Source organism: Scyliorhinus torazame, chromosome 9, assembly GCF_047496885.1.
Source record: "Scyliorhinus torazame isolate Kashiwa2021f chromosome 9, sScyTor2.1, whole genome shotgun sequence".
NCBI classification, from domain to species: Eukaryota; Metazoa; Chordata; class Chondrichthyes; order Carcharhiniformes; family Scyliorhinidae; genus Scyliorhinus; species Scyliorhinus torazame.
In genome coordinates, this window is record NC_092715.1 from 141,759,809 (window position 1) to 141,782,830 (window position 23,022).

At 47.9% G+C, this 23,022-nt stretch overlaps 1 protein-coding gene across 8 annotated transcripts in view; it reads right to left on the reverse strand.

The window, feature by feature from the left end:
- The window catches only part of LOC140429502 (AN1-type zinc finger protein 5-like), a 38,313-nt gene extending 30,863 nt beyond the window's left edge, over positions 1–7,450 (reverse strand). The window contains exons 1-2 of one of the 8 annotated variants that reach the window (XM_072516582.1): positions 1,758–1,942; positions 1,668–1,712 (exon numbers count right to left, since the gene is read on the reverse strand). Coding sequence is in view for 2 of the 8 variants with exons in the window: in XM_072516578.1 (XP_072372679.1) it covers positions 1,950–1,997 (48 nt within the window). In the remaining 6 variants the exon portion in view is untranslated. The other 7 variants (XM_072516584.1, XM_072516578.1, XM_072516577.1 and 4 more) reach the window with 7 other exon arrangements.
- Positions 7,451–23,022: the final 15,572 nt, after the last annotated feature.

The following is a 23,022-nucleotide window of genomic DNA, read 5'->3' on the forward strand; positions in this document are numbered from 1 at the left end:
AAGTGGAGAGTATTCCATCACACTCCTGCCTTGTAGATGGTGGACAGGCTTTGGGGAATCAAGTGTTACTCTCCACAGGATTGATTCCTTACTTCAGACACTCCTGTAGACATAGTATTTATATGGCTATTCAAGTTCAGTATATACAGAGCATCAAGAAAATCATATCCACAAGAATATCAACCTCTTGTGGAACTAGCTTTCAAATATTTTGTCTGCTACACCATGACAGAAGTACACAAGTAACCAGAATTTAAACTGAAGCCTTAACTGGAAGCACAGTTTAAAATGACAATACACAAATCTGGATTTCAAAAACTAAATTTCTTTAAGGAAAATAAAGAATCAAAGATCATAGAATTTAACAGGAGGCCACTCAGCCCATCGAATCTGCACGAGCCCTTGGAAAGGGCACGCTTTTTGGACACTAAGGGCAATTTGTCATGGCCAATCCACCTAACCTGCACATCTTTGGACTGTGGGAGGAAGCCAGAGCACCTGGAGGAAACCCACACTGACACAGAGAATGTGCAGATCCCACACAGACAGTGATTCAAGCCAGGAATCGAACCTGGGACTCTGGAGCTGTGAAGCAATATTGCTAACCACTGTGCAACTATGCCACCCCCACTGTGCTATTGTGCCACCAGATATTAGAGTATATCCACCATCTCACACCATTATCACTAAAATTATTCAGTCAAACAATTAAAATCACATTAATTTTGTCTCTCCCAGAATGTAGCAATAAAGAGAAGTGTGTGTAATTAAATAACTGCATGATGGCACAGCTCCCTAGCCTAGCAAAAGGACATATCCTGAAATAGATCCCCACTGATAACATTCTTAGGAAGATCACAAGGACCAAAGCATTCAATTCTAACCATCACAAGGCTGCAATGTGACTGCACTGATCCACACAAACAGCCATGGAAAACAGCTGCTTTTTGCAGAGTACAAAAAAAAAGCAATCACCAGGTGAGTTTGTGCACATTAAGAGCTTTTAAAAACAATTACTGACAGGAGACTTCCCTATCATCTAGTCATGATGGAGATGGCAATTGTAAAATTGTATGGTTTAAAATTACAGTTTTTCCTGGTATCGGTTAGGAGCAAAGCAACTTTATTGCCCAACACATCGGATGACGAATGTTATTTAGAATAGAAACATGTAGAAAACAACCTGGCCAGTCCAACACAACAGAGTTCCCCTTCCCCCTCCCCAACAAATTCAAGATTTAATATCCCAGAGGGAAACCAGCTCCGCTTTTACTGTTTGAACAAAGATTCAAGGCATGCCAAAATAAAATATCATTTTCGATATAAAAGTTTTCCACCGTTTCTTAAAAGCAGCAACTGGCCACCGGCTCGAGCCATTCCCGAGTCCAGGCCCCTGAGCGCGGGGGGCCGGGCCTGGTCCCAAAGAGCCTCAGCACCCGGCCCCAACGCACAATGAGTGAGCAAACGGCGACTCTAGCCCCAGCTGGGCCCTCATCCGACATGCACAACTGCCCGGCCAGGAGGCCCGCCGGAGAAGCTGCAACATCGCCCTCCTTTCTCGGCCCGCCGCTATCGCTGGGCCTCACCGACTCGGCCTCCGCCGCCGTGAATCCCGGCTCTCACTCACTCCGGCCCCGTGTATCCCGGAGCCCGACTCTCTCACTCACTCCGTCCCCGTGTATCCCGGAGCCCGACTCTCTCACTCAGTCCGTCCGCCGTGTATCCCGGAGCCCGACTCTCTCACTCAGTCCGTCCGCCGTGTATCCCGGAGCCCGACTCGGTCCGTCCGCCGTGTAGCCCGGAGCCCGACTCTCTCACTCAGTCCGTCCGCCGTGTATCCCGGAGCCCGACTCTCTCACTCTCAGTCCGTCCGCCGTGTATCCCGGAGCCCGACTCTCTCACTCTCAGTCCGTCCGCCGTGTATCCCGGAGCCCGACACTCTCACTCACTCGGTCCGCCGTGTATCCCGGAGCCTCTGCAGGAAGAAGTGCTCTCATTCTTTCCTTCTTCAGCGGCAGGAGACTGACGTCACAAAGAGGATCCGCTGAGCTCTGATTGGTCGCCGAGCGCGAGCCTGTCATCACCGCCCCTTTTCCCGGAAGAGCAGGTGTCATTTGGAGGCACGTGTGTCCCCGGGCCGCATGGAATGGTTGTGTTTGTATAGGTTTGTTATTTCGATGTTTGGCTTCAGTTTAAAATTAGCAGTCTTCAAACTACAGTTGTCACCAGCTACAGTTGCCACTCTGCAAAGCTGTACCCTTGTGCTAATCACCTAGAACTTTTCTGAGATCTGTTTTCTGGCTACTCATCAATCCACCCTAAAGATGCCCAACATAGTCACAACACATGCCCCTAGGGTAGCACAGTGGTTAGCACAGTTGCTTCACAGATCCAGGATCCCAGGTTCGATACCCGGCTTGGGTCATTGTGCGGAGTCTGCACGTTCTCCCCGTGTCTGAGTGTGTTTCCTCTGGGTGCTCCGTTCCCCCCCACAGCCCAAAGATGTGTAGGTTAGGTGGATTGGCCACGCTAAATTGCCCTTAGTGTCCAAAAAATAGGATAGGTGGGGTTACTAGGTTACGGGGATAGGTTGGAAGTGTGGGCGTAAATGAGGTTCTCTTTCCAAGAGCCGGTGCAGACTTGATGGACCGAATGGCTTGCTTCTGCACTGTTAATTCTAAGATTCTATCATCAGATAGGGATTTCACTGCCCTTGTCCACCTGAATTAATACCTCATCCCCAGCCTTGCAATGTATAAGGTTTTGAAATGCACATCCACCTCTCAACAATCCTTGTTCAAGAGTGCTTCCAATCTACTTTTCATCCTCTCCTCAAGCCATTCAATTACATAATGGCTGATGTGTACCTTAATATCATTTTGGTTTTATGACATGAAATATCCTTGCCGAACAAAAGAAAATCACTCAATTTTAGTACAGAGCTCAAGAATACCATACACTCCTGTCAACCCTCATGCACTCACAGTAAGTTTCGAGGATTTTGCCTTTTCTAAAGCTTGCCTCAGATTTATTGTCAGCACAGGGCCGCATTAATTATTTTTATTAGAGCTATGGAAGAATCCACCATAACTATTGCCACGTCTGGTTGAAATTAATTTCTTCCACCATCTCTCCCTAGCACCAAAGCCCACAAAATATTTTTCAATAGCACAGGTTTCAAAAAGTTTCATTATATAAGTTTCAGCCTTAAAAGATAGCTTACAATTTTCAAATTAAGCCTAATTGTACAATGTATTTGTCTTTTTAGCAAACCAGCACAATAGTTTCAACCTACTGACAGCGCCAATAATCTTATCTTTCAAAATCAGAATGCTAGAGAAACATAGCAGGTCTGGCAGCACCTGTGGATAAAGAAACATTTTGTTTACTCTTTTTAAAAAAAATTTAGATTACCCAATTTTTTTTTTCAATTAAGGGGCAAATTAGCATGGCCCATCCATCTATCCTGCACAGCTTTGGGTTGTGGGGGTGAAACCCATGCAGACACAGGGAGAACAGTAACACAGTGGTTAGCACAGTTGCTTCACAGCTCCAGGGTCCCAGGTTCGACTCCCAGTTTGGGTCACTGTGCGGAGTCTGCACGTTCTTCCTGTGTCTGCGTGGGTTTCCTCTGGGTGCTTCGGTTTCCTCCCACAGTCCAAAGATGTGCAGGTTAGGTGGATTGGCCATGATAAATTGCCCTTAGTGTCCAAAAAGGTTAGGTGGGCTTACTGGGTTACGGGGTTACGGGGTGTGGGCTTGAGTGGGATGCTCTTTCCAAGATTCGGTGCAGTCCCGATGGGCCGAATGGCCTCCTGCACTGTAAATTCTATGAATTATGAACTTCTATGAATGTGCAAACTCCATACAGACAGTGACCTGGGCTGGGATCGAACCCGGGTCCTCAGCACTGTAGGCAGCAGTGCTAACCACTGCTCCACCGTGCCACCCTGGAGAGAGAAAGCGTTAACGTTTCGAGTCCATATGCCTTCTCCCGAGCTCCAGACAGACCCGGAACATTAACTGTTTCTCTCTCCACAGACTTGCCTCAGGAGGCAACACCAACGACAGGCAAACTGGCCTCACCAGCCCTGACAGATGCATCTGGTTGAACAGAAACAGGAGCCCCTGGCTCCCCTTGGCTGGACAGAGTTACAGGAGTAGTCACGGTGGGACATCATGGTGGCACAATGGTTAGCACTGCTGCCTCACAGTGCCAGGGACCCAGGTTCAATTCCGACCTTGGGTGACTGTGTGGAGTTTGCACATTCTCCTTGTCTCTGCATGGGTTTCCTCCGGGTGCTCTGATGTCCTCCCACAGTCCAAAGATGTGCAGGTTAGGCGGATTGGCCATGCAAAATTGTCCCTTGGTGTCCAAGCATGTGTAGGTTAGGTGGGGTTACAAGGATAAGGCGGGGGAGTGGGGCATGGATGGAGTGCTCTTTCAGAGGGTCAGTGCAGATTCGATGGACCGAATGGCCATCTTCTGCCCTGTCAGAATTCTATCATTTTATGATGCTGGCTTGTCGACTCCAAGCTGGAGGTCGGCAACTATCAACTCCTCAAATGGCTGACGTCTTTTCTGACGGGCCTCCCATTCACATTGACCACATAAAACACCAGCCCTGACTGGGCCACATCCGGTCCATCCAACCAATGCAAACCTGAGGAGAAATTACAGACCAAAACTGGATCTCCCACCTGGAACAACGTGTCACTTCTCTGCTCAGACCGCTGATTCTTCTGGGAGGCCTGATCTGCCTCCACCCTCCCCACCAAATTTAGAAACACTAGATCCAATCGGGTTCTCAACTGACGTCCCATGACCTGCTCAGCTGGTGTGACCCCCATGGTCGAAAGAGGGGTTGAGTTTTACAACAACAAAAAAATAGCCAACTGCTTGTGAAGGGGTTTATCAGTTGCTTTTTCATGGCATTCTTGGAAGATTGGATGGCCCTTTCGTTTAATGCTGAATAATAGGGGGCTACCCTCGTATGCCATATAATATTGGCTCACACAAAAACAAGGAAAGCATTGCCCGTGAAGGGGCTGCCGTTGTCTGAAACAATTGACTCGGGAAGCTCATGAATGGCAAACAATCGGCACAAGGCAACTACCGTGGCCGCCGCGTTAGTGGCCCCCATCTCTTGAACCGATAATCACTTCGAGTGGGCATCCACCAACACCAAAAACATCTTCCCATGAATGGGCCCACATAATCAATGTGGATCCTGATCCACGGATGACCTGCCCATTCGCAAGGGTGAAGGGTGATGGAAGGCCGCAAAGGTCGCTGCATTTGGCAAGGGTAGCATTGATGTACTAGTTCTTCAGTGGTTTATCTATGCCTGGCCACCAGATGTAACTCCACGCCAATATCTTCATCTTTGTCAGCCCTGGGAAGGCGCTATGTAGCTCTTGAAGGAGGGATCCCCTGACCTGAGACAGGACAACCACCCGTGACCCCCACAGAATCATGCCATCTTCACACGTCAACTCATCCTAATGAGTGAAGTCGGGTCTTAGCTGTTTGGACTTCTCGTAACGCCAGCCAGACTGAAGAATTCGATTAATCTTTGAAAGTATAGGAGGGTCATTGGGTCCAGTTGCGGATGTGCCCTGCGGATACTGGCAGAGTGTCTAGGAAGTTTAAAGCTGGAATGATGTCCTGGGTACAGGTGGTGGCGGAAGAGGGGCAGGAAACCTAATGCATTTGCATTAGCAATTTGCATCACAGGCTGATGCTGAAAAGCACAGTTGTAAGCCGCCAACAACAAGGCCCAACGCAGCAGCCTCGCTGAGGCTATGAGCAGTATGAGCTTATCTTCCCTGAAAAAGCCCAGTAATGGCTTGTGGTCAGTCACAATGTCGAACCGTCGACCTTATACATACTGGTGGAATTTCTTCACACCGAATGTAACCACTAAGCCCTCCTTTGCAATCTGGGTATAGTTTTGTTCTGCATCAGAAAGGGTCCTTGAGGAAATGGCAATCAGGGGCGAAATTCTCCCCCAACGGCGGGATGCCCGCCGACTGGCGCCAAAGCCGGCGCAAATCAGACGGGCATCGCGCCGGCAAAAAGGTGCGGAAGTCTCCGCATCTTTGGCGGCCTAGCCCCAACATTGAGGGGCTAGGCCGACGCCGGAGGGATTTCCGCCCCGCCAGCTGGCGGAAATGGCGTTTGTTGCCCCGCCAGCTGGCGCGGAAATGCGGCGCATGCGCGGGAGCGTCAGCGGCCGCCGAAAGTTTCCCGCGCATGCGCAGTGGGGAGAGTCTCTTCCGCCTCCGCCATGGTGGAGGCCGTAGCGGAGGCGGAAGGGAAAGAGTGCCCCCACGGCACAGGCCCGCCCGCGGATCGGTGGGCCCCGATCGCGGGCCAGGCCACCGTGGGGGCACCCCCCGGGGTCAGATCGCCCCGCGCCCCCCCCCAGGACCCCGGAGCCCGCCCACGCTGCCTGGTCCCGCCGGTAAATACCAGGTTTGATTTACGTCGGCGGGACAGGCAGTTTCTGGGCGGGACTTCGGCCCATCCGGGCCGGAGAATCCAGCGGGGGGTCCCGCCAACCGGCGCGGCTGGATTCCCGCCCCCGCCCAATCTCCGGGAGCGGAGACTTCGGCGGGGGCGGGGGCGGGATTCACGGCGGCCAACGGCCATTCTCCGACCCGGCGGGGGGTCGGAGAATGACGCCCCTGGTGTTCCGAACCATCGCCAATTCTGTGGGATAAAACTGAACCTATGCCATAAGGGGATACATCACATGTCAGCACAATTGGTTTCCCAGGGTCAAAATGCGCCAAGATGTTTGAAGACTGTAATGCTTACTTCACGACTCAGTAGGCTTCCTCTCTCCATTTCCAATGTAATTGTGGTTTCCGCTAGGAGCTACGCCTGGATATTAAGGTTATGGATCACACAAACCAGCCGATCATGTAACATGTCGCCAAGCGTGGTCCAGAACTCAGTGTTCAACAAGTTGGCAAAGCCTGGCTACGAAGGCTGAGACATACTCTTCGTGGTCTTTTACTGCAGAGTTAAACTTTTAATGTTGGAGGATAATCGAGGACCTTGGGTTGAAATGTTCTTCAACCAAATTCAAAGGTATTTGAGTCGCGTGCCTCTGGTTTCTAATCAAATTATATTTTTGGGGCCTACAAACTGACAGAAATATCACCTTTTGCTGTGATCTCATTCATGGTTTAAAAAAATGAAGCCGATTAATGTACTGATGCCAATCCTAACATCTACTAAAAAAAATTCAACTAGATTGGTTAGATGTGTTTTACCCTTTACAAATCCATGTGGGTTCTCTTTGATCCGTATATATTTGTCATAATGCTTAGCCACTCTACCTCTAAAAACAGATTATAGTAACTTTTGGACAAGAGACATTAGGCTAATAGACTTATAATTTCTTAGTTTATCTCTCTTACCTTTCTGAATTACTGGCAATAGAATGACATTGGGTATCTTCAGATCTGAGGGGTCAGTTCCTGAATCAAGACATTTTTGGAGGATCATGAGAATAGCTTCTAGAATTTCTTCACCTACTTCTTTCAAATCATTTTACTCCTGGAATAGAAAACATTAGGTCCTGGAGATCTGCATCTGCTTTGAATACCTCCTATTGTTCATTTCTGTATATAATTTAATAATTCTGCCCAGGCCACTGTGATCAATCTCTACCTCATTCTTCTAACGTCTGCCTCAGATAAATCTCAAACTTTGAATTGTGACCCTCTAAAATCTAATATCAAATTCCATCAGATTATGTATGTGCTCCCTTAACATTAAATTGTTCACTATTTCAGGAAAATTACTCACCGCTAAATCTATACAAGAAAAAGACAGACTATGATGCTAACCCAGCTACTTTTTAGCCATCTGGTGTCACCGTCTCTTTCCACGTTCTGTAATTGTTGGGACCCAAAGACTTTGTCTTTTTTACAAAAGTACTCTTCTCCTGACTTTACATCAGAATAAATGAAAGAAAACAAAGATACCTTAATAAATAAATGCAAATTGAGTTGATTTTCATGATGCTATATAGAGATAAACAAATATTTCTTGTGAAATCGGATTTGCTTAAATTTTTCTCTGCTTTTTCATAAAACAAATAATGGCTTTGTTTTGCTGTGCAAAATATGGATAAAATATATTGGTAGAAATTAACTGAGCCCCGACCTCCTTAACTGCATGAGTCTCTGCACTGCAAGCAGACCAAAGTGATGTCACACAAAAGGGACTTTCTGATGTATCAACTGAGCACGAGAGGCTCACTCACTAAACACTGTGTGCCTTTGGTTATTTCAAATTGTCCCGGAGTTGTAGCCACAGTAAGACCAAGATGAAAAAAAATAGTGATTTAAGTTAAAAAGAACTAAGTGGACCTGTACCCAAGATTTTCCTAATGACACGTTGTCACCGTAGCTGATTATTTGGGAATGTGCAATGCAGCCATGAGATTCTATCCGCACGATAAGAAAGGAAAATTGGAGGCTATAACTCTAGCCTTCCCAACATCCCACCACACCGATGATTCAGTGACAATAGAGCGAAAGACTTACGAATGGAGAACTCAAGTGCATGATTAGGGAGATAAGTTTTTACAAACACAGAAAAGATTTAGTGCCAAGTCACATCTTTCAAATATTCTAAGCATATCATATACAATTAATCACTTTGTTATGTAGGCAAACTTGTTATGTAGGCAAACATGATAACTGTTTGGGAACAGCAAGATCTCATAAAGAGCAATGAGATGAATGGCTGATCTATTTATGGTGGTGTTGGTCAAGACAAGACATTTAGTTCGGATATTGGAGAACGCCCCCCCCCCCCCCCCCCCCCCAACACACACACACACACCACCTCTTGTCAACAGAGGCATGGATTTATTAATATCCACCTGACCCAATGTACAGGGAGATAGGGCCACAATATAATTTTATTGAAGGTTAAGACCTCAAATAATAAGATACTCCCTCAGGGCTATATTAGTGTTAGCCTAGAGATTGTGTGTTGGATATTGGAGTGAGGCTTGTCACTTGAACTGCTTTTTAATCAGTGAGTACTTTATGTGGGAACAATTATTTACAGAAGTGGTGATGAAATTTCTTCTGGTTATCAAATACAAGGGACATCTCTGCTGATAAATAGAACAACAAATCAATATTTTTGTGCTCATTTTTGTTGCACCCCATGGGGGTGGGATTTTCAGCCATCTGTGGGGTTGGGTTCAGAGGCGGCTGGGCCTATAATCTCACACCGTTGGCTATCGTGACAGTTTGGCATCACGATCTTGACCTAGCGTAATTTTTAGGGAAACTTGGTTAAGGCCAGAATAGTGACTACTTGCCCATAAGCAGCAGGTGGCCAACTGATGGCAGTTGGAGGGCATTTTAAGGCCCCTTTCCTGTTTTGACTGGGTTTCCAGCTATCATGGGGGCCTTGCATATTGGGAGGAACCAGGGCCAGTGGTCCTCACTGACCTCACAGCAGGAAAGTTTGGGGGGTGATCTGCAATTATTCCTGAAAGAGGATCCTCCACTCCTAACCCGACCCACACCTGTCATGGCCGCCAGGCCACAACTGCAATTGCTGGTTACGTGGAGGGGTTTTAATTTCTACGGTCATAGTCGAACAGCTGTGGCTTTTAAATTTTTTTAATAAAGGAACTCTTTCTTTGCATGGTGGCTCCATGTTGTGGCGCCCCTCTCTATCATGAATAGGCAATTCACTACTTGGTGGTGGGACTGCTCAAGTGTCTTTCTGGAGGGTCTTAATTGACCTTCCAGTCTTGGGAGCCCACTTGCTGTCCTTGGATGGCAAGCGCACTACCTGGTAATTGATTGGCTGAAACATTAGAAATTAAGATGGGCATGCAAGGAATACACTGTGCAAGGTTGAGATCCGGGACTGAAACTGGTTTCCCAATCTGTGAATGGAAATCCTACCCTGTATGCTGAGTGCAGTTTTGTAATGTGCTGATAGTGTCCATTTATGCTCCAGGCTGGAGTTTGTAAACATGTAAATATGATATGAAAGCAGCATCTCCCAAGTAACTTGATTTAAACAGTTGTGTGAACCTTGTGGCGCGATTCTCCTTAAGAGGTTACCCAATACCAGCAGAATATGATGTGTTGTGCAAATTGATTGTTGCATTTTCCAGAGAGTCTGTGGCTGGCATAAGGATGAGAGATTTCCTCATTCAAAATTACATCCGGTCATCAAATATTACTCGTGTTTATTGTTTACAATAACAATGGTTATATTCCCGCTTGTTGGAGATGGCACTTGTGTGGCGTGAATATTATTTAACACTTATCAGCCCAAGCCTGGATATTGTCCAGGTCTGCTGCATTTGGACATGGACTCCTATAGGACTGCTGCACTGTTGGGGATTATGGGCGCAATTCTCCTCAAAAACTTGTAAGTGTAGTCTCCAGTGGCGAACGCAGTGCGATTCCCGTCGGGTGGCTTGGCCCGAACCAGATCGCAATCCACCCAAAGTTAGAAATTTCTTTGGAGAGAGGTGAGTTTTGCACTGGCACTGAGAAGGGCAGGGCCTAAACATGCCGGCAAGCCCGGCTTCCGAGAGACCGGGGCACCCTTTCTCATTGGGATCAGCCCATCCTCTCCCCAGTTGAGTAACATCCCACCATGAGGTGGCCAGGTGCCTCCATTTCATGACCCCCCCCCCCCCCCCCCATTCATGCCCACCTCATGACATCCTTGCATTCCCTCTTTCAGGCCTCACCCTTTGGGGCTCTTTCTTCCTCTTTTTCTCTGCAGAAAGCACTTAACTGCCGATGATGTGGTCCAAGAGCTGTCAATCGTAGCTTGATATTTATAAACATTGTGGTTCATTTCACATTGGCTCCTTGAAATCTACTACTCAAGTGTGAAGGGCGATTAGATTAAACAATCCAGACATCTGGCTCTGTGTGCAAGCTGTCAACCACAGCCTAGTGAAATCAATTTCACATTGATATGAATAAAAGCTTTGCAGTTCAAAGATCTGAGGGGGTCTAAATCCAACTGATGTGGTTTTCCCCTTCTAGGAACGTACTCGTGCTGCTTCCTCTGCCTGAGCCAGCAGGTGTACTCCACAGATGAGTTTTAAAGCAGTGATTTTTTTCACTGTCTCTGTCTGTACTACTCTCTAGCTTCCAGGCAAGGGTCTCTGTTATGGGGGTGGGGAGGGAGGGAGAAGAGGAGAGGTCCGTCAAGGCAAGGGTTTCTGTAATGGGGGCTTCCAGGCAGGGTATCTGTAATGGGGGGCTTCCAGGCAAGGGTATCTGTAATGGGGAGGTTTATGGTGGGTGTCTCTCTCATGGGGGGTCTCTGGTGGGAGTCTTTTATGGGAGATCTCCAGTGGGAGTCTCTCCTATGGGGGGTCTCTCATGGGGAGGCAGTTGGAGGGCTTGGTGGGTGTGGAGTGGGCAGAATTTACATTGTCGGGGGGAGGTTGGCCCTCCGATGTACTTTGGGTGTAACTCCCTAAAGGAGTTCCCCCCTTGGCCCACCACGTGGTCCACCGCGCCAGGGCCATGCTTGGAAATACGTGCATCAATTCTTGCCCACGTTATTCTCGGCCAGGCTTAGAGAATCCGGTGTCCAGCCCATTAGTAGGTCAATTTAATCTATTTGCATCTTCCCGCTGGTGTGGGTGTGAACCTTAATGCCGCCGCCAGTGGGGGACCAGAGCATCGAGGCGATGATCCCGTTTTTTGGCTGACGCTGGATTCTCTGCCACATCGGGAACTCCGCTGCCGGCGGCAGGTAGCAGAGAATCCAGTCCACTACATGCATAGAAGTACAAATAAAAAGGGGGCAGGGTATCTATTTTGAAGGTTGATAATAGTGCATGGTAATAGAGAAAGAGAGAAAGCAATATCCTTAAATACCAAAACGTCATGTTGACTGAGTAACTTGACACTCAAAACATAGCAACATGTAATAGACTGACTCATTAGTAATATATTTAACTAACGAGAGAGATAACTTCAGGACACTGCTGGCAGGGTGTGTATTTGGTCTGAATCACACACAAAATATCTTTGTTTTGCAGCAGTGCAATGTTTGTAATCAAACAGAAGTAAGACCATGGGCGGGATTCTCCGACTCCCCACCGGGTCGGAGAATCGGCGGAGGGTGGGGGGGGGGGGGGGGGCGGCGTGAATCCTGCCCCTGCCGGCCGCCGAATTCTCCGGCACCGAAAAGTTGGCGGGGGCGGGAATCACGCCGCGCCGGTCGGCGGGCCCCCCTCAGCGATTCTCCGGCCCGCAATGGGCCGCAGTCCCGCTGCTGTCATGCCAGTCCCGCCGACGTGAATCAAACCACCTACCTTATCAGTGGGACTGGCGGCGCGTGCGGGTCCTGGGGGCGGGCGCGGGGCGATCTGGCCCTGGGGAGTGCCCCCACGGTGGCCTGGCCCATGATCGGGGCCCACCGACCCGCGGGCAGGCCAGTGCAGTGGGGGCACTATTTTCCCTCCGCCTCGGCCACAGCCTCCGCGATGGCCGACGCGTAAGAGACCCCCCCCCCCCTGCGCATGCGCAGGGATGACGTCAGCGGCCGCTGACGCACCCATGCATGCGCGGACTTCTGCTGCCCGGCAAAGTCCTTTTGGCCCCGGCTGGCGTGGCACAAAAGGCCTTCCATGCCAGCCGGTGGAGTGGAAACCACTCTGCCGCGGGCCTAGCCCCTCACGGTGAGTGCTTGGCCCCTAAAGGTGCGGAGAAATTCGCACCTTTGGGGCGGCCCGACGCTGGAGTGGTTCACGCCACTCGCCCCGCCGGGTAGGGGAGAATCCCGGCCCTGATGTAGTCTGGGGCATGATAAAAAACTCTACCAATGTGGCAGATTTTCCTTCTAATAATAATAATCTTTATTATTATCACAAGTAGGCTTACATTAACACTACAAAGAAGTTACTGGGAACATCCCCTAGTCACCACACTCCAGTGCCTGTTCGGGTACACTGTGGGAGAATTCAGAATGTCCAAATTACGTAACAGCACAACTTTCGGGACTTGTGGGAGGAAACCGGAACACCCGGAGGAAACCCATGCATTCACGGGGAGAACGTGCAGACTCCGCACAGACAGTGACCCAAGCTGGGAATTGAACCTGGGGACCCTGGCGCTGTGAAGCAATAGTGCTAACCACTGTGCTGGCGTGCCATCTTCTATTTCTGAATCAATAATTCCACCAGTGCTAAAAGTGTTCATTCAAAGACAGACAAATATATTTAATGCAGTGGCAAGAAACAGGTGATAACCCCTGTCCTATATTCTGTCAATACTGCCTCGTTTGAAGTACAGTGCTTCTAGAGTCTCAAGGATAGCAAAGGTGTAAAACCTGTTGCATAATTTAGCTTTTTAAAGAGACCACATTGTGGGCCCTGGATATAAAGGAAACACTTCGGGGCGATTCTCTGCGGCGTGGACCAAGTGACCGCGACGGCGTTCACGACAGCGTGAATAGGGCCTGGGCACGACCTATTCTGGCCCCCACAGGGGTCCAGCACAGCGCTGGAGCGGCTCCAGCATCCTTACACGGTGCCAAATGGGCGCCGCGCCAACCCGCGCATGCGCAGTTGGGGCAGTCCAGTCCTGCGCATGCGCAGTTGGGCCGCGCCATCCTGCGCATGTGCGGGGAACTTCTTACGCATGCCGGCCCCCCACCAACATGGCGCTGGTGTTCTGGGGCTGCGCGTGGAAGGAGGTAGGCCCGGGGGGGGGGAGAGGCTGGCCCGTCGATCGGTGGGCCCCGATCGCGGGCCAGATCCCAACGGAGGCCCCCCCGGTGAAGGAGCCCCCCTCCATCCCCACAGGCCGCCCCCCCCAGCATTCCCGCAGACTTCCCGCCAGTAGCGACCAGGGGTGGACGGCGCAGGCGGGAACCTGTCGTGTCGTAGCGGCTGCTCGGCCCGTCCGGGCCGGAGAATTGCCGCTCACCGTTTGCGGCGATTCTCCGAGCGGCCCGGCACGAATCTCGCGCGCTAGTTTCGGCGGGGGGGGGAGGGGGGGATCGTGTGCGGGAGTCGGGGCAGTGTGGCATGATTCGCGTGGCGCCCCGGCGATTCTCCCGCCCGGCGTGGGGTTGGAGAATCGCGCCCTTCTTCCTCTTCGGCAATCCTTCAGGATCAAGGATTACTTGCTTGCATTCCAGTTCTGTGCATTTTGATATGATTAACGAGTGCTATGCACAATTCACAGACTCCACCTCACGGAGCGTTAGAAGAAGGTCGATCAGCAGCAGCAGCAACCCTGGGGGCGGGGGGGGGGGGGGGGGGAGGGGGGAATGAGAGACTGCCTGAGGGGATGGACGAGCGGGAGATAGCATGGAGGGTGGGGGGGGAAACGGTACGCGCGGCCAAGAGCCAGTGTATAAAGCTATATAAATATACCATCTTGCCTTGTATATATCTTGCTCAGGGAGAATTTGCGTTATTTTGTTACGCGGGGGGGGGGGGGGGGGGGGCGGGGGGGGGGTTATTGTTTGTAAGGGGAAAAAATTGTGTTTTTAAAAAACCTTAATAAAAATATTTAAAAAATATATATATATTTATGGGAATGTTGTCTTGGGAGAGGAGGCTGATATTAGACTGCCTATCCTGCCAATAAATTTGAAGAATTTTGTGGAGAAACTGTTGGTGGTATTTGTCCAAAGCCTTGATGTAGATTGTCCAAATCACAGAAGCATATAGAAGCGCAGAGATCACTGCTGTCTGGTAAACCATAACCTTAGTCCCAGTTGGTCCACAAACACACTTTTTCTCAGGAAGGCCAAGCTCGTACATTGAAAACTGTCATGGATTTGATCATCTATGTCAGCATTCATTGCGAGGCGACTCCCAAAATATAGAAAATGGGCCGCAATTTCCAGGGTAGCACTCCAGATCTTGATCAACAGGTCAACAGGTTATAATGTTATGTAGTTTGTTATGATCTGGCAGGTGATTAGTATCTTGCAAACCAAATACCAAAGGGAATCTTGGCAAACTAACACAATTATTTTCTATTTGTATTTACTACGAGGAAATATGTGTCCTGCATTCAAGAACCACAAATTCCAGTAATACTTTTGGAGATTTTAAATATTAAAATAAAATGTTTATTAACAAAAGAAAAGAAAACTTAAGCACACAAGATTACATTTACACATTTAAGTATAGTCGTACAAAACATTCCCCCAAAAGTTTCCTATACGGCTCGACTCACAAATAAACACCCTTTTAGGGAACAGTCCTTATGGATATTTAATCTATAAAAATTAATCTATAGCAATATTACCATTAGGCACCCATTTTTGCCAGAGGAAAGAGATTTCCTCAAGCTTCTCTTTCTCCCACTCTGCTGTGAAAAATTCCATAAACCTAAAAACCCTGCTTTCTGGAAAAAGCAGACACTTTTCTGGGTTGGTTGAAAACTGCTTCACTTTGCTTCTTTTCACAGTCTCTCCCAGTACAGAGCACATTCCAGGAGGTCTTAACTGGCCATTCCCCAATCTCAGATTCTCCACTTTTGGTTAACATAAAACATAATAATTAGTTATTTAGCTATGACATTTCGCATCTATAAACCCCTTTTTACTTCCCTTTGAAATTTAACAACTGACCACAACAAACCTTATTTATCTCCTAATGCAAATTTGTACCCATGTTTTATTTATCAGTAGAACATTCAACTTGGCCCTATTCACTTCAAATACCTTCACTCCCAGACCTTTCGGTGTTCTAAACCTCGCAGCCCAACTGTCATCAGTTTAATTAAATTAGTCACGTATAGGCAGACACATAGAACCCCCACAATTCTGATTCACAGAATAGCACAATAAACCCCATATATATTAAAATAACATTTGATTCACGAATGAGAGCGGGTTGGAAGAGGAATGTCGTTTTCTGGGGGTTCAAAGTAAGTCCGGTCCTTTAATGGGATTTGCTGAAGGAGCAAACAATGTCTAGGAGTTGACCTGTATAAGATGGACGGGTTGCATCTAAACCGGAGAGGCATAAATATCCTGGCCGCGAGGTTTGCTAGTGTCACACGGGAGGGTTTAAACTAGTATGGCAGGGGGGTGGGCACGGGAGCAATAGGTCAGAAGGTGAGAGCATTGAGGGAGAACTAGGGAATAGGGACAGTGTGGCTCTGAGGCAGAGCAGACGGGGAGAAGTTGCTGAACACAGCGGGTCTGGTGGCCTGAAGTGCATATGTTTTAATGCAAGGAGCATTACGGGTAAGGCAGATGAACTTAGAGCTTGGATTACTACTTGGAACTATGATGTTGTTGCCATTACAGAGACCTGGTTGAGGGAAGGGCAGGATTGGCAGCTAAACGTTCCAGGATTTAGATGTTTCAGGCGGGATAGAGGGGGATGTAAAAGGGGAGGCGGAGTTGCGCTACTTGTTCGGGAGAATATCACAGCTATACTGCGAGAGGACACCTCAGAGGGCAGTGAGGCTATATGGGTAGAGATCAGGAATATGAAGGGTGCAGTCACAATGTTGGGGGTATGCTACAGGCCTCCCAACAGCCAGCGGGAGATAGAGGAGCAGATAGGTAGACAGATTTTGGAAAAGAGTAAAAACAACAGGGTTGTGGTGATGGGAGACTTCAACTTCCCCAATATTGACTGGGACTCACTTAGTGCCAGGGGCTTAGACGGGGCGGAGTTTGTAAGGAGCATCCAGGAGGGCTTCTTAAAACAATATGTAAACAGTCCAACTAGGGAAGGGGCGGTACTGGACCTGGTATTGGGGAATACCAGGCCAGGTGGTAGATGTTTCAGTAGGGGAGCATTTCGGTAACAGTGACCACAATTCAGCAAGTTTTAAAGTACTGGTGGACAAGGATAAGAGTGGTCCGAGGATGAATGTGCTAAATTGGGGGAAGGCTAATTATAACAATATTAGGCGGGAACTGAAGAACATAGATTGGGGGCGGATGTTTGAGGGCAAATCAACATCTGACATGTGGGAGGCTTTCAAGTGTCAGTTGAAAGGAATACAGGACAGGCATGTTCCTGTGAGGAAGAAAGATAAATACGGCAATTTTCGGGAACCTTGGATGACGAGTGATATTGTAGGCCTCGTCAAAAAGAAAAAGGAGGCATTTGTCAGGGCTAAAAGGCTGGGAACAGACGAAGCCTGTGTGGCATATAAGGAAAGTAGGAAGGAACTTAAGCAAGGAGTCAGGAGGGCTAGAAGGGGTCATGAAAAGTCATTGGCAAATAGGGTTAAGGAAAATCCCAAGGCTTTTTACACGTACATAAAAAGCAAGAGGGTAGCCAGGGAAAGGGTTGGCCCACTTGAAGGATAGGCAAGGGAATCTATGTGTGGAGCCAGAGGAAATGGGCGAGGTACTAAATGAATACTTTGCATCAGTATTCACCAAAGTAAAGAGAAGGAATTGGTAGATGTTGAGTCTGGAGAAGGGGGTGTAGATAGCCTGGGTCACATTGTGATCCAAAAGGACGAGGTGTTGGGTGTCTTAAAAAATATTAAGGTAGATAAGTCCCCAGGGCCTGATGGGATCTACCCCAGAATACTGAAGGAGGCTGGAGAGGAAATTGCTGAGGCCTTGACAGAAATCTTTGGATCCTCGCTGTCTTCAGGGGATGTCCCGGAGGACTGGAGAATAGCCAATGTTGTTCCTCTGTTTAAGAAGGGTAGCAAGGATAATCCCGGGAACTACAGGCCGGTGAGCCTTACTTCAGTGGTAGGGAAATTACTGGAGAGAATTCTTCGAGACAGGATCTACTCCCATTTGGAAGCAAATGGACGTATTAATGAGAGGCAGCACGGTTTTGTGAAGGGGAGGTCGTGTCTCACTAACTTGATAGAGTTTTTCGAGGAGGTCACTAAGATGATTGATGCAGGTAGGGCAGTAGATGTTGTCTATATGGACTTCAGTAAGGCCTTTGACAAGGTCCCTCATGGTAGACTAGTACAAAAGGTGAAGTCACACGGGATCAGGGGTGAACTGGCAAGGTGGATACAGAACTGGCTAGGCCATAGAAGGCAGAGGGTAGCAATGGAGGGATGCTTTTCTAATTGGAGGGCTGTGACCAGTGGTGTTCCACAGGGATCAGTGCTGGGACCTTTGCTCTTTGTAGTATATATAAATGATTTGGAGGAAAATGTAACTGGTCTGATTAGTAAGTTTGCAGACGCCACAAAGGTTGGTGGAATTGCGGATAGCGATGAGGACTGTCTGAGGATACAGCAGGATTTAGATTGTCTGGAGACTTGGGCGGAGAGATGGCAGATGGAGTTTAATCCGGACAAATGTGAGGTAATGCATTTTGGAAGGGCTAATGCAGGTAGGGAATATACAGTGAATGGTAGAACCCTCAAGAGTATTGAAAGTCAAAGAGATCTAGGAGTACAGGTCCACAGGTCATTGAAAGGGGCAACACAGGTGGAGAAGGTAGTCAAGAAGGCATACGGCATGCTTGCCTTCATTGGCCGGGGCATTGAGTATAAGAATTGGCAAGTCATGTTGCAGCTGTATAGAACCTTAGTTAGGCCACACTTGGAGTATAGTGTTCAATTCTGGTCGCCACACTACCAGAAGGATGTGGAGGCTTTAGAGAGGGTGCAGAAGAGATTTACCAGAATGTTGCCTGGTATGGAGGGCATAAGCTATGAGGAGCGATTGAATAAACTCGGTTTGTTCTCACTGGAACGAAGGAGGTTGAGGGGCGACCTGATTGAGGTATACAAAATTATGAGGGGCATAGACAGAGTGGATAGTCAGAGGCTTTTCCCCAGGGTAGAGGGGTCAATTACTAGGAGGCATAGGTTTAAGGTGAGAGGGGCAAGGTTTAGAGTAGATGTACGAGGCAAGTTTTTTACGCAGAGGGTAGTGGGTGCCTGGAACTCACTACCGGAGGAGGTAGTGGAAGCAGGGACGATAGGGACATTCAAGGGGCATCTTGACAAATATATGAATAGGATGGGAATAGAAGGATACGGACCCAGGAAGTGTAGAAGATTGTAGTTTAGTCGGGCAGTATGGTCGGCACGGGCTTGGAGGGCCGAAGGGCCTGTTCCTGTGCTGTACATTTCTTTGTTCTTTGTTTGTTCTTTGAGTTCAATCTTTGTCTGAGCACAAGCGCAAAGGTGGTCAATGTGCTGATGCTCAATAATTGACCTTGGTTTTGGAGTGGGAGCAACAAAGGCTGAATGATTTTCTGTCCATCCTGAAAATGATCTCCACTCCCCTGAGGAGCTTGATGGGCATGAGGTGCAGAATTGTGGGAAGAAAAATGGGTAAGAGTGTTTGTGTGACCACACAGCCTTGTTTGACTCCACTTTTCAATGAAATAAGGTCTGTGGTGTTCCAATTAGAATCACAGCTTCCATACCATCATGCAGTAGGTTACGTTTTGAAGAAATATCTGTGACAAGCAGGAAAGTGATTAAATTGCTGAAATACTGACATTTTCTTTTCATGTTTTAGAGTTCCATTTGCTCTTGCAATTTCAAGCACCTCTTCATTGGTATTTTGGTCTGGATATGGAATCTTTAGCTTCCACCTTTGCTTCCACATTTCAAAGTCGTCTATTTTCTTCCACAAACCTTTATTTATTGTCCAGGTTTTTGAGACATGCAGGAAAGTGGATAGAATGAGGTTTTTTTTTCTGGTTACAAGCTTGAGTTTTCTTATTGTTACCACATCCTTCATATTCACAAACTTACTTCTGGTTTTCTCGATCCTTCTTCTTACTTTGGCCTCACATCTGCCACCTTCATAGAATCATAGAATTTGCAGTGCAGAAGCAGGCCATTCGGCCCATCGAGTCTGCACTGGCCCTTGGAAAGAGCACCCTACTTAAGCCCTCACCTCCACCATATCCCCATAAACCAGTGCCCCCACTTAACCTTTTGGACACTAAGGGGCAATTTATCATGGCCAATCCACCTAACGTGCACATTCTTGGACCGTGGGAGGAAACCAGAGCACCCGAAGCAAGCCCATCCAGACATGGGGAGGCAGTGCAAACTCCGCACAGGCAGTCACCCGAAGCTGGAATTGAACTCGGGTCCCTGGAACTGTGAGGCAGCAGTGCTAACCACTGTACCACCATGCTGCCCATTGTCTGTCATCATTCGTCTTACACAGACAAAGTTAGCTACTTGTTCCATTGTGAGACCATCCATTCAATCTTTACTCTAGTTTCTTACAATGTATTCCTTTTTTTATTTTCTTTGCTGTTCATACTCAATCTACATTCTGTTTTATTTAGAGACATTAGAGACACATTTGTGTGAAAGACATGAATATCACATTTAGATCACAAGTGGATTGTATTTTACATCCCTAAGTAATTTTAAATATTTGTTCATGGGAAATGAGTGTTGTTAGCAAACGTGGCATTTGTTGCCTATCCCTAATTTTCCTTGAGAGGGTTCCTTCTTGGACTGCTGCAGGCCATGGGGTATATTTAAATATGGGGCAGTGGGCATTAACTCCCATATCATAAGAAACACAGCCCACTAATTGGTGTATAAAGCCACTACACCTGAGAAATCTCACATGCATGTTAAAAAAAATTGTGTTAATTTTCAACTGCATCTACTCACGTGGATGCCAGGAATCAGTCTGATGCTTATTCTCAGAAGTTCTATAACCACAGTAAACAGAAGAATCGTCTACATTTTGGCCCTTGATGTAGTGGGAATGTAGAGGAGTTTAAGTCATTGGTGCACAATGCAGATGCAAAGTATGAATACAGGATTACATTGAACCTCCTTATATATGCTACCAATGCTCATCTCTTGAGTGTCACAAGGAAAAAAAACTGATTGACTGGGTCAAATGCTTTTTCCGCATCCAGGAAATGGAGCAGGGCAGGTATGCTGGCGTGACTGTAACAACACATCACATTGAACAGAGAGCTGCTGGTGTCCTTTGTGAAGTGGTCCATTATAAAGACTTCTTGTTCTGTGGTATCCAGCCCAGGGATGACTGTATTTAGTTTGGAGGCCAAAATCTTACCCAATGTTTTATAATGTGGAGATAATTTTATAATCAGCATTGAAGAGTTACATGAGTTTTGATGATGAACACGCTTGCAAGTTCTTACAGTTCTTGTATATTGATGTGGTTGTGACTCCACTGACAGCAGAGCCTTTCTCTCCACCACATAAGATAAGAGTTTCAGTAGAAGAGGAATTATTAACCCCAGTAATTAGACATGTAGAACTCAGACCCTGAGGCTTTGGAAGATAGAGTAATTGTGTTTTTCTGAGAGTGTTGGGATGTGGGAGGTTGGATCATTATTATGTGGTTTCATTCTGCTTCCAACATGAGGGGGAGTTTTAATTCATGTGCTGGAAGCTGGCAGTAAGCATGGATGCCCATGTGGGAGTTGTTATGGGAAGACTGGCCGATATTAGAAGGTGAGCCTTATTTACATCCTGTTGGCCAGTTGACCACCAAAAATAGGTGGAATGATACAGCAATACCTCTGGCATTAGGTAAGCCAGTAGTATTGCTATTACACATGTTTTTGCACGAGCAGCTGGTGTTAATTTTGTAATTACATTTCATAAACTTAGTAGTTTATTATATATGGAATGGAAGTAATTTTAATTGTTCCTTTTAGATTTTAAAATTTTTTATTCCAAACATATTGACAAATATAACAACACAAATCAATAACGTTCTCAACACCCCCACAGTTCACAGTTCATACAATTTTCCCCCCTTTTCACCCCCTCTCCTCCCTCTTCCCCTCCCCTGCAACAAACAATTCCTCAAACGTTGTCATGAACAGCCCCCAATGTGTCTCAAAGCCCTCCGCTGATCCCCTCAACTCAAACTTGATCTTTTCCAGCTGAAGGAATTCATACAGGTCCCACAGCCAGGCCGCCATTCCCGACGGCATTACTGATCGCCAATTCAACAATATCCTTCACTGGGCAATTAGAGAGCGAAGGCCACAACATCGGCCCTCCGCCCCTCCATCAGCTCCGGCATTTCCGACACCCCAAAGATCGCAACCATTGGGTCCAGCCTGGCCTCTACCCCCACAATCTTCGATAGCATCCCGAACACCACTTAACAGTATCTCTCCAACTTATCACAGCCCCAGAACATGTACGCATGGTTCACTGGCCCTTGCCCACACCTCTTACATTTGGCAGCCACCCCTGGAAAAATCCACTCATCATCGCCTGGGTCATATGCACCCTGTGCACCACCTTGAACTGAATCAAGCTCGCCCTCGCGAGGAGGTCGAGTTTAGCTACGCAACGCCTCACTCCACACTCCCCATCCTATCTCGCCCCCTAACTCCTCCCATTTATTCTTGATCCTCACCACTTGCGCTTTCCCTTGCGCCCCCAGCGAACCATATATATCACAAATCCTGCCCTCTCCCTCCACATCCGGGAGCGACAGCCACTCCAACAGGGTGTACTTCGGCATCTTGGAAAACCCACTCCATTCCTTCCGTGTGAAATCCCTCACTTGCATATACCGTAATTCACTTCCCTTCGGCAACTCAAACCTCTCCAGCAGCACTTCCAGACCTGCAATCTTCTCTTCTAGATACAAGTCCCTTGCCTTCATCAGACCCACCTCCCTCCATGCACCATACATGCTATCCATCTCCCCTGGCTTAAACCTATGATTTCCACACAATGATGTCAGCACAGACATCCCCTCCATCCTAAAGTGTCTCCTCAGATGATTCCACACCCTGATTGTAGACTGTACCACCGGGCTCACCGTATACCTCCCGGAGTTAGCGAAAGCGATGTCGTCACCATGGCCCTCAAGCTGGACCCCCTCCAGGACACCTCCTCCATCCTAAACCATTCTGACCCCTTCCCCTCCCACCACCGTCTCACCTTCTCCACGTTCGCCGCCCAGTAGTAATACAGCAGGTTCGGGAGCACCAGCTCTGCTTTCTGTCTCTGCTTCTGTAACAGGGCCCTCTTTACCCTTGATATCTTCCCCTCCGATACAAACTCCAAGATCACTGCCTCCAATTTCAGGAA